Below are 17,992 nucleotides of genomic sequence, written 5' to 3' on the forward strand. Positions count from 1 at the left end.
CAGGATTTCAGTCTGTGAGGTTAAACAGCTATGCAAATCTTTCCTGAATCAGTGCCACTGTTTAATCTCCTATAACAGAGGTATCAGATATATGGCCTGCATGCTGCATCTGGCCTGTAGAGCTGTATGATCCAGCCTGTGGTTGCTGGACCAACACCACATGTTGCCCCAGGCCCTGTGTGCTGCATGTGGTGTGCAGGTAGAACCCAGAGCTGCACACCCTGCACACAGTACAGGGGACCAGCATGGCTTGCATAATATTAGAGACTTTTATAAAAAGTACACAATATTCTTTATGATCTGTTGAAATGACATCTTGGACTCAAAACCTTTTTCCCCTTTTTTTTTTTTTTTTTTTTGTCTCAGCTTTGCAGGACCTTACTTCAACTCTGCACACAAGTTTACTTACACAGACAGCTTGCTTTCCTGAATTACAAGGCTGGGTTATTTCTACCCCAGTACCTAACAATATTAGTTTCTATCATGTACTAGGCTTAAGAAATGTCAGGTAAAATTCAGCTGTTTTAAATTTCTAGTGGAAAAAGCAGCCTGGAATTACAATTGCTTTGTACTCCATAGCATAATTCCACATTTAAAATTGACTAGATATATATTTTTCTAATTTAGACTAAATAGAAGCTAGGGCCAACTATGTCAGTATGGAGCAAATATATTGTTAATTATGCTATAAACTGCTGAATAATAAATTTTATACAATATTCAATCACATCATTGCAGAAGTAGTGATGGAATCTTGTAATGAAGAAAAACTATTTGAAAACTACATCATCAACTAAATGGGAGAATGAATGCATGTTATAAGTAATAGCTTAAATGAGTACACCAGAATGAAGAAAACTGTCCCTCTCCTTTTAATGTTTGGTTGGTACATCTGACAGCAATTTGTAATAGTTTTGTTGATTTATAGTACTTTTGTTGAGCATACTGACCCACTTGCTCCTGTACAGCTCCCAAAGGGAGCTCACATGCATTCTCTTATAGGACTGCAAAAGGGACACCAGTAATAGAAAAAACAAAAAGGAAGAGTCAGTAACCAAAATTGTATTCAGAACCTAAGTACAAATGTTCAAAAAGCCCCTAGCCAGAAGCACTCTATCACGCTTTACTTAAAATACTGTAAGTTAGAGCAAGACCAACTGAACAGATATTCAGGCTCAGAGCCTGCCTTCACTGGTCAAGGTCAGCAGCTTGGGGGTGCTCTTGCACACCTCCCAGAAGGCTGCTGGAGTGACCCCTCTCCAAAGCCCACCCCCTCACCAAAAGGTGACTGTCATCAGCGGCTAGTGGGGAGGGAGCCCCTACACCACACAGTGCCCCCCCTCCCCACCACATTGCTGTGTTAGGTCTGGGGGGCCAGGCCAGGTCTGCATGGCAGTGGGGCCTACTCCCCCACCTGGCCCAGCCACTTGACAACTGCAGCCAGGAGCTGCAGCGTGGGGCTGCCTGGCTCAGCTTTTCACTGATCTGGGAACTGGGGGTGGGGGAAGGGAGCCCTTATGATACATGGGACACACCCAGATTGCTGGGTTAGGTCTTGTGGGGGCAGATGGGACTGCACTGGGTCTGCATGGCAGAAGGCTGCCTGATTCAACTTTTTGCTACAGTGGGAACTTGGGGTGAGGGAAGGGAGCCCTCCTACTGCATGGACCTGGCCCACCTCCCCGCACTAGACCTGGAACAGCAATCTTGGGGGGAGGGTACATGGCACAGGGCTGCCTTCTACCTCATCCCAGCCTGTTCACAGCTGAAGCCAGGAACTGCAGCATGAGGCTGCCTGGCATCACCAGAAACTGGCAGTGGGGGAAGGGAGCCCACCCTGTTCTGCAGACCTGGCCCACCCCCACCTGACCTAAGAATTGGGGGCAGGAAGAGCTGGTGGCATGGTGGGGGGTCTCTTCCCCCACCCCAATCTAGCTGTCCAGAGAGAGAACAGGGAGGGAACGGTAAACCTACATAACACTAGCAGGGTTGTAATGGATTAAAGAAACAGTTTTGTAATGGACTAAAGAAAAATCACAATTTTTACCTGAGAAATACACAAGATTTTCCAAAGGCCAATTTATTAGGATCACTTTAGCTCTTCTTTACTCTTACTTCCTAAAACTAGAAAATTTCTCTTGTAGGCTAGTACACACAGAACTAACACTGAATACTTTATCTTAAATATCTTTCGGGCCAAAGATAATCTCTAAGGGATCACTAATCCAAATATTTTTATTCCAACAACTATACAGCTGTAATATACAGGTACACATACATTTGACTGTTTCTGCAAAGTTAAACATCACATTATGCTATCACAGAAAAGTGATCAAATATATAATCTTAAAATGTGTCAGAATTAATTTTACTAACAAAATGGAGATATAACTTTGTACTATTTTAATATTCATGGATATGTTTCTGTACCATTTAATAGGTTATACTTTGGCATTATAATTGTAGTAGTTTAAAGATCTACAGGCTCTGCTTTGAATAAATTAAAAACCTGGGGGAAGAAGGATCATAAATGTAATATATTACAGGATGGGAGATCAATGGTCACTTTTTTTCCATGATGCTGTTGCATTTATCCTCAAATAAATGTAACAGCTTTTTGCCAAAAAACTTCTTGAAGACCTTAGTTAGATCTTTCTACAGCGAATTCCCAGTAAACCAATGGGCATTTTGTCTAAGGAGACTTTACAATTGGTCACCGTATGCATTACACTACATTAAACTTACACTATATACTTGCTTCCAAAAATCTGCACTCAATATATATTGAAATGTATTGCTCACTAAAGTAAGGGTTGACAATAATCAGATATTAGTTTGTTTAAATCCACTTCCTGGTACTGGACATTAGTTTATATCAAACTGCTTCTTCTTCTGAATTCCCTTCCCTCCAAAAAACAACCCAGAACATTAAAAAAAGATGAAAATTTAAAAGTCCAAAAGATTAGTATCAATCAAACATCGCCCCTGTTTTTTCTATCCTCAAACTGAAATGAAATATTTTAATCCCGAGAATAGACAAATATATAAACATGCATTTTCAGGTGCATACAGAAAACTGAAGGACATAAATTATTTTTGTGCAGTACTAAAATAAATCAAACCACATTAAATTATGAATATATTCCTTTCAGGTATATTCTGTAACACTATGCTCTTTACTTACCCATAGTTTTCATCTGTACCATTGACTACATGATCTGCCCATGAACTTGCACCATTGTAACACCTTTACAATGCAGTTAAAATAAAGAGGTGTTATAAAAATATATTAATAACACTATAATTCATATGACATATTCACTACTCACTAATCTGGAATTTTTCATATGTTTTTAATACATTTTCCAAAAGAAAAATGGACCCCTTTTTTGAAAATGGTTATGTATATTTTTTCCTAATACTCAACTTATTTCAGTAAATTAACTCTATTATTTTCAACAGTTAGCTTAACTATCAATTTGTGCTATTTAGGAATGTCCCTAATTTTTCCCTGGTACAAAACTGCCTACAATTTATGCTCTTTGTGTGGAATAATACTATTCCTAATTAACTTGAAATCTATATACAGCATACCATATACACTATAAATCAACACATTTCTTTATGTACTAAAAGTTCCTCTAAATATTGAAGCAAACACTTTAAAAACTTTTTTTTAATTTTTTCTATTTAGTATTTCGTACCGTTTATTATATTTGTTTATTTTTCAGAAAGAGGGGAGATTGTATTCAGTTCAATTTGAACAATAAAAGATAAATCAACGAGACTTCCTATTAATATTATTCTATGCAATATTTTATTAGCTACATAGTCAAAACATTTGTAACGTGATTTTAGCAAAATTAGTTGAAGACAATGTCATAGATGCATCCACACATACAGGCAGGTGTACTTGCAGCAGCTCAAGTACCAGTGGCACAAATTTGTGCCAGAGATTTTGTGCCTCAGCACATGTGCCTGAACATGCACTTTGGTATGGAGCAAATTGTGCCACTTGGGGCAAACTGACCCTGCCTAGCTCCTCCTGGATGTTCAGCTGGGAGAGCTAGAGGCTGGGACCAGCACCTGTGCTTGCCCCAGCAGTATAAAAAGCTATCCTGACAAGCAACTCAGGACTACTTGCCTTCAGGAGCTTCTAAGGCCCGGGCAGTTGGTATCTGGGGACACAAGCCCCTTGTACCAGCTGGACTGCTGAAACAGCCCTAACCCACTGCCTCTGCACCCTCTACTCACTGCAGCAGTCTAGCAGTGGGAGCTGCTTCCTGGTTTGTGACCTGTTGCCACTTGCGACTGCATGAGGACCCTTGGACCTGTGGTCCCATGGCTGCACACCTGCCAGACCCAGACAGGGACTGCACAACCACCTGGACTGTGATATGGGCACTTCTGCAAAGCTGCCTACACCACTGGGCCAGCTGCCAATGGGCCAGGGGTGGACAGGTAGCCTTCAAGCAGCACTGCTGTCATGTCTTCTGGTGTCCCCACTCTGTCATCTGGGCAGCTGTCGCCCAGAAGATGTGCTCATTGTGGTGGCCAGATTTGAACTGTTAAAACATGTCCTCCTGGCCCCAAATAGCCAGGAGATCAGCCACCTCATCTGCCCTCCAGCTGGGTCCCTGGTGCTGGCCCTAAACAGGCTCCTCTGCCTGGGTCCCACCACTGGACTCACCAGTAGGGATCCTTTGTTTCCTGTTTAAAAAATATAAATTCTCTGACAAACCCCAAATTCTCTCATTATCCTAAAATCCATGTTCCAATTTGGAAGTCTACCAATGCCTCTATCATCATAATAAAATAAATTCTAAATATCTATACACTTTGGCATTTGCTTTTGGGGTTTTTTTTTAATCGTAGAAAAATCAGAGCTACCCCTGCCCCCTTCACTCATTAGGATGTGGAGCTAGCTGCAGCTGGACCCACAGCTGCTTTGTAGCACTGAGCAGCACTGATATGCTGGTGCCCTGCCCCTGCCCATACCCTTGCCTCTCACTTCCAACCCACAGCCCTGCCAGTGCCCCTCACTTCTGACCCCACTCTCTCATTCCCAGCAGTGGCTCCATCCCAGCACCAGGACATGGGTCCAGGTGCAGCAGTCCTACCCACTGCTTTGTAGCTCTAAGCAGTGCCAGCCCTTACTGTTCTGCTCCCTGCGCCTATGCCGAGGTCCCAGTGATCCAATGCTGGGTCTGGGAAGCCCTCGACTGGAGCTTAGCGGCTGGGCTGGGCAAGCCTCTTCCCTTCCAGGCCAGCTTCCCTCTGCAAAGGCTGCTCTAGGGGGGGCTCCAAGCCCAGCTCTAGCAGCCTCTCCTACCTGGATCGCTACCTCCATATCTCTCTCTCTTTCACACACACCCCTGTTGCCACCCCTGGCCCATCATATACACCCATAGACCCCGCTGCAACCTCAATTACCCCCCTGCCCATCACCACACAACCCACCGCCCCAAACCTCATACCCATCCCCCTGCTGCCACCTTCACCCCTCCCCACAGTTCACCACACACCCCACAAGTGGTTCCTGGGACCAGGAGTCCCCCCAGGCCAGGGCTGCATGTCCCAGCACTGGTGTAGGCAAAAGGTAGGGGTGCAGTGGGGCAGTTGCCCCTACAGCCATGGCTCCTGCCAGCAGGTCCCATTCCATCTGGTGGCTGGGCATGCAGGGTGTGGGATTTGTGGTGGGATGTGGGGGGTTGGGTGTGGGGTTTGTGAGGGGTTAGGGGGATTCATGAGTGTGGGTTTTGTGGGCAGGTATGTAGGTGGAGTGGGGGTTTGTGCAGGTGGTTTGTGGGCATGGGGTTTGTGGGTGGATAGTGCAGGCTTCATGGGGGACTGTGTGGGAGTGGGGGTAATTTGTGGGACAGATGGACCCCCTACCCACCACCTCACAGCACACAGCCCCTGCTGCAGCAGCCAGCAACAGGCCCTTGGGGCACTCATGGCCCACTGCAGGCAGAGCCCCCAGCACAGCATGGCACCGCTTGAGAACTGGGGGTTACACATGGCAGCCAGAGCTGGCCTGGTTCACTGGCATGCACTTTCAATCAGAACCAGGCCACGTCCTGCCTCCACGTGGTAGGCATGTGTAGGCAGCAGCCAGCCCGGCCTGATGGTGTGCAGGTCCTGCCTGCAGTGCCAGGAGCCCTGGGTGGTGGAAAGAGCTGACCCAGTTCTGCTTGAAGGCATGAACCAGTGAACTGGGCTGACTGTGCACCACATGTAGTCCCTAGGTCTCAGGCAGTGCTACACACTGCCAAGGGGCTCTGCCTGCTGCTGGGGGGTTCTGTCTGCCACCAGGAGGCTCTGCCTGTAGCGGGCCATGAGGGCCCACTGCTGGCTGCTTCGGTTGCTGCAGTGGATGCTGTGCACCATGTGGGGGGCAGAGGGGGGACCCACCCTTACCACACAGTCCCCCCACCCCAATACAGTTCCCCCACCCATACACAATCACCCCCCCACCCCCACATCCCTGCTTACCAGGTACAGAGCCTGGGTCCCAGCCAGATCTGAGCCACTGCTGCCAGCCATGCCCCAGTTCTATTTCCTTCAGCATGCTGAAGCAGTATGCTGGAGCAGCAGGGACATGTGGCAGGTATAGAGACACACTGGCTGGGTGCTAAAGCATTTCTTTGGAGAACCCAGCCTCCAGTTGCTTTGAGGCAAGCTCCAGCAGCGTGCCCTGTGCCATTTTTTTTCCAGGGTGTTTTATTCTGATACCAGGATTTCCCAAATTTCCCAGTATCAAATTTAGATTCCATACAACATATCTGCAGCTCAGGAAACATTTTTTTTTGTTCAAGGCGTGCCTCCTGTGGTGTCTCAATCTGCTTTGAGGTGCCACGATAGACACGTACTCACCCATATGGACACGGCCCATGAAGTATTCAAATTACTCCATTTGATATATGGAAATGGAAAAAGGAAAAGAGATGTGGAGCAAATGTGACCTCTGACTGAAATATTTGTCATTCTTCCAGAAACCCCATGATAACTGCCTTATCATGGACTATGGGAACACATTTAAGTCATAGAACTGAGTTACAGAGATGGTGATATTGACTCAAATATAATAATATCTGGAGTGGTAGATTTACTATAACCTGTTTGCAACTAATACTTCACTGGTTTAACTGATCTATGATCTCCTCATGACAGTAGATGTGAACCAAGGCAGAGATTCACAGATTGTTCTGAATTTAAATAAGCACTATTTGATGTGCCCTTTTAATCTAGATACCATAATCTTATCCAATTCAAAATTCTGTTATATGGTAAGTATGCTTAGTCTGTAAGTATTCTAAATACTATGTCTTATCTATTTCTATTATATAAACGAAGTACCTTTCTGGAGTATGAGTAGTGTCGTCATAATATGTATTAGGCACTCTTCTCTCCTGCCTAGTCCTCCTGAATATGAAATAAACAGCACAAATATTTTAGACATTTTAATACTGCCTACTTTACTCTGTTTTTCCTCACTGCATTATCACCATACTGATGTACATATTGTACATAATCTGATTCATGTACAACAATATCTACCAAACAAATATTAATAGCTAAATTCATTAAAAATACATTTTTACATTCAAATAGTGCTCTGCCATGATGTATTCAGGACTTGTGATGCATTCAGATATGTTTTTAGCAGGCTAAAGTCATATGAGAATGTATGTGCGTTTAAGTGAGGAATTGAGGAAATTTTAGAAAAATTATGGGATGGACTTTGAGAAATCCCTGATTGGTAACATGAATCAAAAGCTTGTATATTCTTAAGTGCAATGCAAGAGAACAGCAAATGACATTAAAGCGCAATCCTTCTAATGTAAAGGAAGGAAGATAATAAGAGGAACATAGAGGCAAATTTAAAGAATAAGGAATTATGTGGTGTCCTCAGAAATTGAGCGGGGCTTTGAGATGGCAAATGAGAAAAGAAACTGAGTAAGTCCAAAAAGACTTCCATAGATTTCATAGATTTCATAGACATTAGGGCTGGAAGGGACCTCGGAAGATCATCGAGTCCAGCCCCCTCATCGAATCCAGCCCCCTTTAATAGAGTGTAAGTAGTGAGTACTGGTATACTAGATTAATGGAATCATTTCATGTTCCAATATATTTGTGTTAGAACATTTCTACTGTTTTGTAATTGTGAGCACATCCAACTGTCAGTGCAATTAAACGGGGTGTTTGTGGAGATATGTCCTGAGGTCTGAACCTAAATAATTGTACTGAGCTTGTCAATTGGGGGAGGTAAATATAAGAGGGACACAGCCAAATGATTGGCCAACATTTAAAAAAAGACAAGATAATGAAAAGGAAATGATGCTCTGTAAGTAAGGGCAAATGAAATTGTGCCTAAAATGAGTTGGGTATGAGCACTACCATATTGGCAATTGGTACTACCATGTTTGCTACTACAGTAAACAAAGTCAAGTAGAATTTGAGTAGGTTACTGGAAACCAAGGGGTTCTTTAGTTTGCACAGTATATTTACAAGAACAGGCTCCAAGCAAAAGCCATTCCACAGTAATAGCGAAGTCTACAAAGAAAAGCTGTGAAATGGTCTAAAGGCAGTCTGATATTAGACTTTTTGTGAGCACAAGGGGTACGCATACGTGAAATTCGATCAGATTCCTATTCTGGAAAGAAAATTCAATGACATTTAAATCACTAAAAGATGAATAGAGAGCAAATGGAATGACAGGAGAGATATAGGAAGCTGGAAATCTGGATGGCTTGGAGATATAAGATGAAGTAAAGCTGAAGGATACAGTGTCTAGGAAGACTAGAAGCCAAAGGAAGAGCAGTATGAAGAAAATGCATGCAGCTGTCCAAGACTGATACTCCCAAGAGGTATTCCAGCTCGACAAAAAAGAAGATCCCAAGAAGGAGACTGATGAAGGTAAGTGGCTGAATCAGGGGAAGACACTAACGCAGAAACGGTAACATCAAAAAGAAAGCAGCAGCAAGTAATACATTAAGGAATATAGAATTTTTTTATCAAGATGAAAATACATATTTGTTTAAGATGAAAAAGATAGGACTTTTTCTTAAGCTTTAATACAAGGAATATTACAGAATGATGCTTGATATCCTGAAAAATAGTATAAAATCTGCAAACATTATCATGTGTATAATACAAATGACATCTGTGAAGGAACATTTAATATAATCCTGCAAGATTTCATGGACCTAGGAAAGGAACTGAATTTGGGGTGATGTAGGTGATCTTTTTAGATAATCCATGTTAGGTAAAAGGAGATAGGAAATGGTCAGGAAAAAAACAAAAAATAGCAACTGGCAGAGCTTGGATTTAGGAAACACTTCTGTTGTAAGAAGACTCTGAGTTAGTAAAATTTGGCTTAACTCCATTTTTTAGCTACACTAATTTACTCCTTCTAATTTGTCCTGAAATCTGAATAGGGGAAAATACCTTTTTACTCTTATGTAAAAATTAAGTATGTAGCTAAACATATGAATTAGCTGATTTCATCTCATGTTTTCAAAAGTACTTTACACAATGATTTTGCTTGAATTATCTTCTTTAATTTTGCCATATTCACTTAAAGAGATCTGACTGTATTAAGAATACATGACTATTATTCAGAAGACATGAAATCAGATATTCAGTAGGTATAAAACAGCATAATTCCACTAGCACAAATTAAGCCAGCACATTTTTTCGCACCTAAAAATCTGGCCCCAGGAATATACAGCTTTCAAGGAGAACTGTTCTGATACCTCAGACAACTTGGACACAATCTTGCTCCAGGCCTCTATTTCCTCATCTCTAAACTGTTAATAGCCATGTTTACCTTCCACGTGGAGGAACAATGTGAGGACCAATTAATACCTGTATGCAGCCCTGAGTCTTCAGATAAAAAATGCTTTAGAGATTTTAATTTATTACTACTATTTTTGTCACCCAGTTACGTATTGATGACTGAGGTACCTTTTGATTTTTCTCTGTTTGGATATTATGCTAAATTATTGTTTCTGTTACTTCCTGAATGAATTTGAGTGACTCTCCCTCTTATCATTCTGATCTAAACTACTAAAAAGCATGACTTTTTCAGGTTAAATCTCAGAATTATACCCATAAAGCAACTTAACTTCAACAGAAATATTCTTCCTGAGTTTAAAAAGGTTTCAAGATTAAAAAGGTTTCAAGATTTTGACATTATAGATTTTGATTGCTATGTCAAGGTTTGACATTATAGCCAATTGCTTTAGCACTGATCAACAACCTTTTCAGGCTGTGGGACAGAATGACCAGCTTAGGTGATAGAGGATAGGGTGGTACTAGGACCCAGCTGCCATTGCTTCTCCCCACCACAGCACCAGAGAGATGCCTGTCACTGAATATGTGGAAGTCCAACACCCATGGGCCAGCTTCAATGGCTCCATGGGTCAGATCCAGCCTGCGGGATGTAGGTTGCCAACCACTGCTTAAGGGGAAGAGTCCTGTGTGACTGAAAGTTCTGGTTACCATTTTGCTTTTGTCTCAGAATAAAAGCAGTTTAAGTGGCAGTAAAGCTGGTTTCAGTTTTATTATAGATGGAAACTTAAAAAAAAATCTGTGAGGATTTGTTCCTGAATCCTGTGAGGATTTGTTCCTAAATTTTAAAACAACATGGCTGTTTTACACTGTCCCTGGAGCTCTTAACCTCTGGATTATGATGCACATAAATACCTTTAAATGTCTTAAAGCACCTATTATGAGGCTCAAAGTTATGTCACTCCAGGGCAGGATTATCTCTGATCTGCATAACCTTGTTCCTGTTCCTTTAATGTGTGGCCACTCCCCACAGCTGTGCTGCCCAAATTGAAGTCCTCCAGTATCCTAGGATGCAGTGGCCCCTCCCCCACATGTTGTTTCTGCATGCAGCTGAAGATAGCAACAGTCCGAAGCAGGTCAGGGTCGGTGGGGAGTAAAGGGGAGGAGGGTAAGGCATGGAAAGCTGGAGCCAGTGCACCAAGATGCTACTGCAGGGCACATAGATGTTACTTTGGCAAACATTAGAGAAAGAGGAAAGGTACATGAGGCGGTGTTGAGGATGCAGATGGTGCTGCAGAATGAGTCTCTGGTATAGTCTCTGCTGCCCATCCTAGCTCCATTGCTGCCTGTCCCAGGAGCATTGCATGGTGCCACCCTGCTGGTTTCCTCCCACAGCACCATGCCATGACTGGTAGAAGAACTTAACAGCCCCAGTGGCAGCAGCAGAGAGGAGGAGGTGGAAGTGGAGGTGGAGTAGGGGGAAGGAGTAGGGGAAGGTGCTGCCTCATCATGGTGAGCCACCAGCCCATGCCCATGACAGGCTCCAACAGAGGCAGGTGACATGGACAGTTACATGTTCCCACCCTTCCCCACAACCTCTCTCTCACATCCCTGCCCACAGAGCAAGGATAGAATCCTGTCCTCGTTCACCAACCCTCTAGAGAAAAGTCACAGCTGTGTAGGTGGGAAACAAAAGTTTTTAGCCTTAATGTGTGACTGCACCAAACTCCAAGCTAGCACTAAGCCAATCAACATTTGTGCAGCTTACAGTGTAAAGTGTAAGAAGGCCCTAAGACTGTAATCATGAGCTTTGTAACAACATTTTTTCAGCTTCTGCCATGGAGTTCTGCACAGGAACCAATTATCTGTCCCTTGTTAAAACAATAGTAATACATTACCATTATCTGCAATTACAAGCTGACCTTAGTTATTTCAGTTTTTCTTCCCCACATCTCAGAGAAATATTTTCCTATTGCATCATTCACACAATTCTTTGGAATTGTTTTATATCTAATGTTCCATTGAAAATACTATAATGACATTAGTTATTCTTTCCAAATGCAACACCATACCAGCACCACTTTTCTTAGATATTATATCTTACGAATATTTTATATAAGCTATTATTGACTAAACTTCCCTCTGCTTCAGCTTCCTTGTTTGTAAATAGGAACAATGATGGGACCTGTGAAACTAAATTTATTAATGCATCTCAGGGACTTAGCAACTAGAGAATGATCATTACACAAATACCTATGAATAACAAAATATTCATTACTCTGTAAGTATTCAAATAAACCTCTACCAGAATTTATCAGCTAAGCAGAGTGGAATTTTCAAGAGACTTAGTTTTGACCTAACTCTAATTACTTTGAAGTCAATGGAAATTTTACCATTGATTCCAAAAAGAGAAGAGTTAGGGCCAACAATGCACACTTGTGAAAAATCCTAACAAAATGTGGAAGCTATAAGAAAAATCCATATACTCATTGATATAACCTACTTTCTGAACTTGGTTGTTTTTTGTTAGCAAATCTTTTACTTTCTCTTAGAATTTAAAGCTGCAATTATTAGCTCTGCATAATCACTCTTAAATTAACATATTTACCAAGTAATCACAATAAATTATACAGTATTTTTATTGTACTGGTTTAATGCATAAAGCATAGATTGCTTCATTCTGAACCTGAATGATTAAACTATAAGTGGGAGAATAAATAAAGTACTCTACACCAATTATACCTCTCAAGATCATAGTAAGCACCCTCAGAATAGGTACGGCACATCTTACGGGAACGAAGTAATCTGATTGCATCTTCACAAAAGAGAGGATATATTGTGTGATCCTTGCTGCCAAAACATAAATAGTAAACACAATGAAAAGCAACACAAAGATGAAATGAGGGCAGACACACATGAAAAGTAGGAAACTTTAGAAAGGGGTTAACAGAAATAGAACTCAGCCAATATAAAACAGAAGGAGAAGTAAGAGTATTGATGAATTTAGTAAAATCACAAGGAAAAAAAATAAGATAAATTAACCTGCAGGTAAAAATATAATGATCACGCTTTGGAACTGTCTTTTATTAATGTCTCATACTGTTTAAGAAAGAACTGCATATGACATCTCTAATTCCATTAGATGCTCAGGCTGGTTGATTTTATATAATTTTAACGGACTCCTTCAAGACACAACGGAAACAGTGCAATATAGTTTCATTTTTATTTTACCACATATGGACTTGGAAAACTAAAACATGTAAAGAATAAAGACTTAATATCCAAATGTCTACCACTTGATAGTACATATGTTTTTTAAAAAATTATATTTCTTATTTTGATACTAAATTCAGTGCTTCTTACTTTTATCTTCTAGCACTATACAATGATTTTTAAAGAGCAAGGGGAAATGTAGGTACACACAGGTACATGCAGCATTTATCCACAGAGTCACACAGAAAAAATATATACCTGGCATCTCTGTGTTGGTGGTCAGTGGACTGAGTGTATCGGGACCGAGGTAGAGTGAGATAGTGACTGAAAGCATGGCAGAAACAAAAATACAAATGAGACAATAAAATGAAGATGGAATAATGCATATAGAAAATAAACAAATGTTAGAAAGCATGAGAACAGAGCAGCTTTAAACAAATTGCCTAGAAATACTGAAATAATTACTGAAATGGCAAATTTGAAACAAAGTAATAAAAATCAAAACTAGGTAAAATACTGTATATTTTATTATATGAACATGTTAATAGCATGTTACTCCTTTTGACTTGAGTAGCTACTAAAATTCAGTGTGTAGTAAATTATTCCAAGTAGAAGGGGAAACTGGTGACCAAATCAGCTATTTATCACAGAAATCATAGAAATGTGTCTGGAGGGAAACTCAGTTCCACACTCTGAAACAGGATTAGCTTTACCTAGAATAACTCTGACAGAGGTTTGTCTAATCAGTTCTTAAAGGTCTCCATTGCTAGGCATTCAACAGCTTCTGTTCCTAACCTAATTCAGAGTTTAATTAAATTTAAATAAAAATCCTCGGTTCCTTCAACCTTCCATTACAGGTCATATCTTCTAAGCCTCTTCTGATTCTTGTTGTTCTCACTGTGGACTCTTTTCAATTTTTACATCTTTCTTAATGTGTGGTGCTCAACTGGGCATATTTTTCCAGCTGAGGCCACGTTAGAGACAAGCAGAGCAGAATAATTATCTTCAAGACCCTATATATGGCCTACCTATTAACACAATGCAGCACTGCATTGCTGACCTATATTTAGGACATGATTCACTATAAATCCAAGGTTCTATTTTGCAGTACTATTACCTAGGTGCTTATTTATCATTTTGAATTTGATCATTTGATGTTCCTTCCTAAGAGTAATTCTTTACTGTTATATTATTGAATTTCATCTTATTACTCAGGAGCAATGCTCCATGGAAGCACCAATGACTTGCCTGACACATACTCTTAAATGAAGTCTACAAGTGAAACCTACCATTTTCACCAAGGTTTATGTATAAAAATATTTGGAGAAAACAAGGGTATTCACATGCTAATTCTCCCCCCCCCCCTCAATCATGACTGGAACCAGGTGTTCTTGTCACAAGTCCTGGGATCCTCCAAAAATCTATATGCAGATGAGGCACAGGGCATCCTGGTTTGGCTCCACCTCACAGATGGTGGGGCCACATTAATCATATGTGACAGGCTGGGGGGGGGGGGAAGGGTGACCAAGGGATTCTGGGTGAATAGTTTGGGTTCCTATTTGGTGATGTTTGCCAAAACTTTAGGGCTGGTTAAGAAACAGGACTCACTAGAAATAGGAAAGAAAGTTGCAGCTCATCTGTGGGAATGAAGGGGAAGTTGAAATGTATTCAATGTAGTGGCTCATCATGACTTGAAAAAGAGTCAGTGCTGAGGGAGGGCACTACCATATATCTTATTCAGATGGGTTATATTAACTTATCCTTGGGGTTGGTTCCCATTATTATTTTTGCCCCATATGGGTTATATGTTTTATAGTCACACTCAGTATAGGCATAAATAGGTATATTTTTTGCCCAGTCTAACATTCCAGAACTTCTGTACTGTTCAGTACTTAGATTAACCTAACCCCTAGATAGGTCAATCTGAGAGCAACTACATGTGCTATTAATGTGATATAGGTTTACTGCACAGTAACATATTGCTCAGTAAGTCTTCCACAGGAGCGGATCTACATGTGTACCCTGTTGGAAGCAAGCCTGCTCCCAATGGGAGCAGCCCGATACAGGGCTGCTCCTGCCCTGCTCTGCCCAACTGCAGCAGCCAGGAGGAGCTCCAGGCTCCCCCACAGGTTGCTGGCCTGGTGGCTGGCAGGGGGCACAGATATGATCTCAATGTGTGCTGGGGCCAGAAGAGCTCTGTGGGCTGCAGTGGCAGCTATCTCCTGGCCCTGTGCACATTGGGACAGTTGCCCCTGAAACTGCCAGAGCTCTCCTGGCCACATGTACTTTGAGACACACAGCTGCCAGCAAGCCCCATGTCCAATGGGGCTTCCCCAGCCAGCTGGAGGATTGATAGCAGCTGCCTCATAAGTGAGACAACTGCCAGTGAGCCCCTGGCTGAGCACGGAAGCAATGAGCTCCCCAGTCCCAGTGCTGCTTGGCTTCTGGCTCCTGTTGGAAGCTAGCAGCTGTGCAGCATTGGGACGGTTGGGTGAGCACAGAGCAACTCCATCCCACCACTGATCAATGCCAGCTCCTGTGGAAAGCCAGAACCTGAGCAGTACCAGAACCAGGGACAGAGAACTCCCCTGTGGTCCCCTGCTGGTGTGGCTGACCAGGAACAAGTTTGCTCCCAGTCACCATCTACATGAGCACTACTGGACAGGTGTACATAAGATGCAAACTGTACAGCAGCCTAATAATATTGTGCAGTAGTGTGCCGGGCAAAAATCTGTGCTAATACACTACTGCACAGTAGTATTAGGCTACTGCACAGAAAGTGTCACTAAAAACCTGTGTGCTGGCACTACTGTGCAGTAGCGTGAGTTAATGCACCTTTAATACCTGGTTAACCAAGTACTAAAATTAATGCGCAGTAACTGCATTGCATTAATGAATTTGTTGATGTGCCCACTGTGCAGTAACTACTGCACAGTTAATCTAGTACCTGTATTCACAGGTTTTAGCTAACTGCACAGTAGATTAATTTACTGCACAGTAAATGCCACATACGTGTAGACAGTGACACTTTACTGTGCAGTAATTAGTCTAGTGCACAGTAAAGTGTCTCATGTAAACATGCCCTCTAACTGTAAGATCCACATGTGTGGCTGCATTTACACAAGATACTGACTGCGCAGTCATTACTGTGCAGTTATTTAGTACTTGTATAAACAAGTACTTGTTTATACAAGTACTACATGACTGGGCAGTAACCCAAGTTACTGTGCAATAGCATGGATGAAAAAATGGCCTTTTCATAATGTTGACTGCGCACTAGCCCAAGACTACTGCACGGTAGTATCAAATCATGGTTGCTGCCACACGACACTACTGCTCAGTCAGTGTCTACAGTAGATGTGGCCTGTGTGAAGTAAGTTAGGTCAGACCTGATATACCCTCCTAAACTCGTATATGGTTTAGCACTTTCAATCTAATCCTACTTAAATACATTTAAGTGTAACTTCTGTACATAAATTTAAGTGTAACATCTATGCCCTAAATAATTTTTTTAAAAGGTAGACACATATCCAATAACACTTAAATTTTACTGAATAAAATATGATATTAAGGTATCTTATTCATCTGGAGACTAAGAAACAGGCAGAAAAAGAAATGTTGGTGTCTAAGGGCTCCTATACATGTGCAGGGAGGCTATTCCAATGCACTGTAATTACAGGACGTTGGAGCAAACTCAACTAATTGAGCTGGCTGGAGCATGGTAATTACTGTTCTCCAGAAGACTCCAGTGTCACATGTATCAGCATCCCCATACTGAAAAATGGTGGCAGGGTGCTTTAAACTAAAGCTTGTTCAATGAGCTTTAGTTCAAAGTGCCCCGCTACCATTTTTCAGCATAGGGACGCTGATACACGTGATGCTCCTGGCACTTTTAATTAGTGCGGATCTCAGAGCCGCCCTAATTTAAAGCGCCCCCCTCTGCCTCCTGAAACACATCTATAAACACCCTAAGATATTGTGTGCCCTGTTCCTCATTTCTTAAGTGTTTCATTCCCTAAGTGTTTTTAGAGCTAGAGTGTTTTCAGAGGTGGCAGATGACAGAACAAGAAGCAAATGGTCACAAGTTGCAGCAAGGGATGTTTAGGTTAGATATTAGGAAGAATTTTCTCACTAGGAGGGCAGTAAAACACTAAACAGGTTACCCAGAAAGGTGGTGGAAGCTCCATCCTTGGAGGTTTTCAAAACCCAACTACACAGAGCTTTGGCTGTGATGATCTAGTTGGGGCTGGTCCTACTTTAAGCATGGGGTTGGACTAGATCACCTCCTGAGGTCCCTTCCAACCCTAATTTACTATGATTCTATGACCTTTATGACTATTAACAATCAAGAAAATAAGCTTTTACTCTATTCCCCTTTAGTGGCAACTGATTATGTAGTGAGATCCCAAATAACTGAATTCCATGGGATCTTACCTACAGAGGAAAATTTCAGAGATTCTTACTACTGTTCTGCAATGGAGAAAAGTAGTCATTTTTTAACAATCTGAGACAAATGTTTCAAAGAAAAGTACACTAACAAACAATGACAAAACCCATAATACATTATTATCCTATCATTAAACTTTTACAAACAATATATTTTATTGTATATAAATGCAAAGTGACAGATACGTAGATGTTCTGAATTAGGGGAGTAATTAATTTAGGCTGTATTTTCTTTGGCAAAGAACAGACTCTTTGTATGGGTGAACAAGATGTATATGATGAAACAGCTTTCCATCAGAAAATACAGTTGTGTTAATATTGATGTATCAAATGTATTAACTCTAATGTTTTTTAGCAATAATTGAATTAAAATTAATCATCTTAAATTTTTCATTCCATTTGTTAATGTCACAATATTTCTTTTAAGTAGGGTAAAAAATTGCATGTTAACTTTTTCATTTTGTTTTATTTTTATTTTAAAGTACCAGCTATAATCTTATATCTTATATTTTATACTATAATGTTTTGATATTACTGA

General features: G+C 41.3%; 1 protein-coding gene across 7 annotated transcripts in view; it reads right to left on the reverse strand.

Moving 5' to 3' along the window:
* Positions 1–17,992, reverse strand: part of RIMS2 (regulating synaptic membrane exocytosis 2) — a 933,811-nt gene that overhangs the window by 269,790 nt on the left and 646,029 nt on the right. The window contains exons 21-24 of one of the 7 annotated variants that reach the window (XM_059723817.1): positions 13,267–13,332; positions 12,538–12,645; positions 7,360–7,425; positions 3,185–3,247 (exon numbers count right to left, since the gene is read on the reverse strand). The exons of the other annotated variants lie outside the window; for them this stretch is intronic. Coding sequence (XP_059579800.1) covers positions 3,185–3,247; positions 7,360–7,425; positions 12,538–12,645; positions 13,267–13,332 — 303 coding nt within the window. The remainder of the gene's footprint in view (positions 1–3,184; positions 3,248–7,359; positions 7,426–12,537; positions 12,646–13,266; positions 13,333–17,992) is intronic. 7 annotated transcript variants of the gene reach the window in all.

Source organism: Alligator mississippiensis, chromosome 3 (genome assembly GCF_030867095.1).
Source record: "Alligator mississippiensis isolate rAllMis1 chromosome 3, rAllMis1, whole genome shotgun sequence".
Taxonomy (NCBI): Eukaryota; Metazoa; Chordata; order Crocodylia; family Alligatoridae; genus Alligator; species Alligator mississippiensis.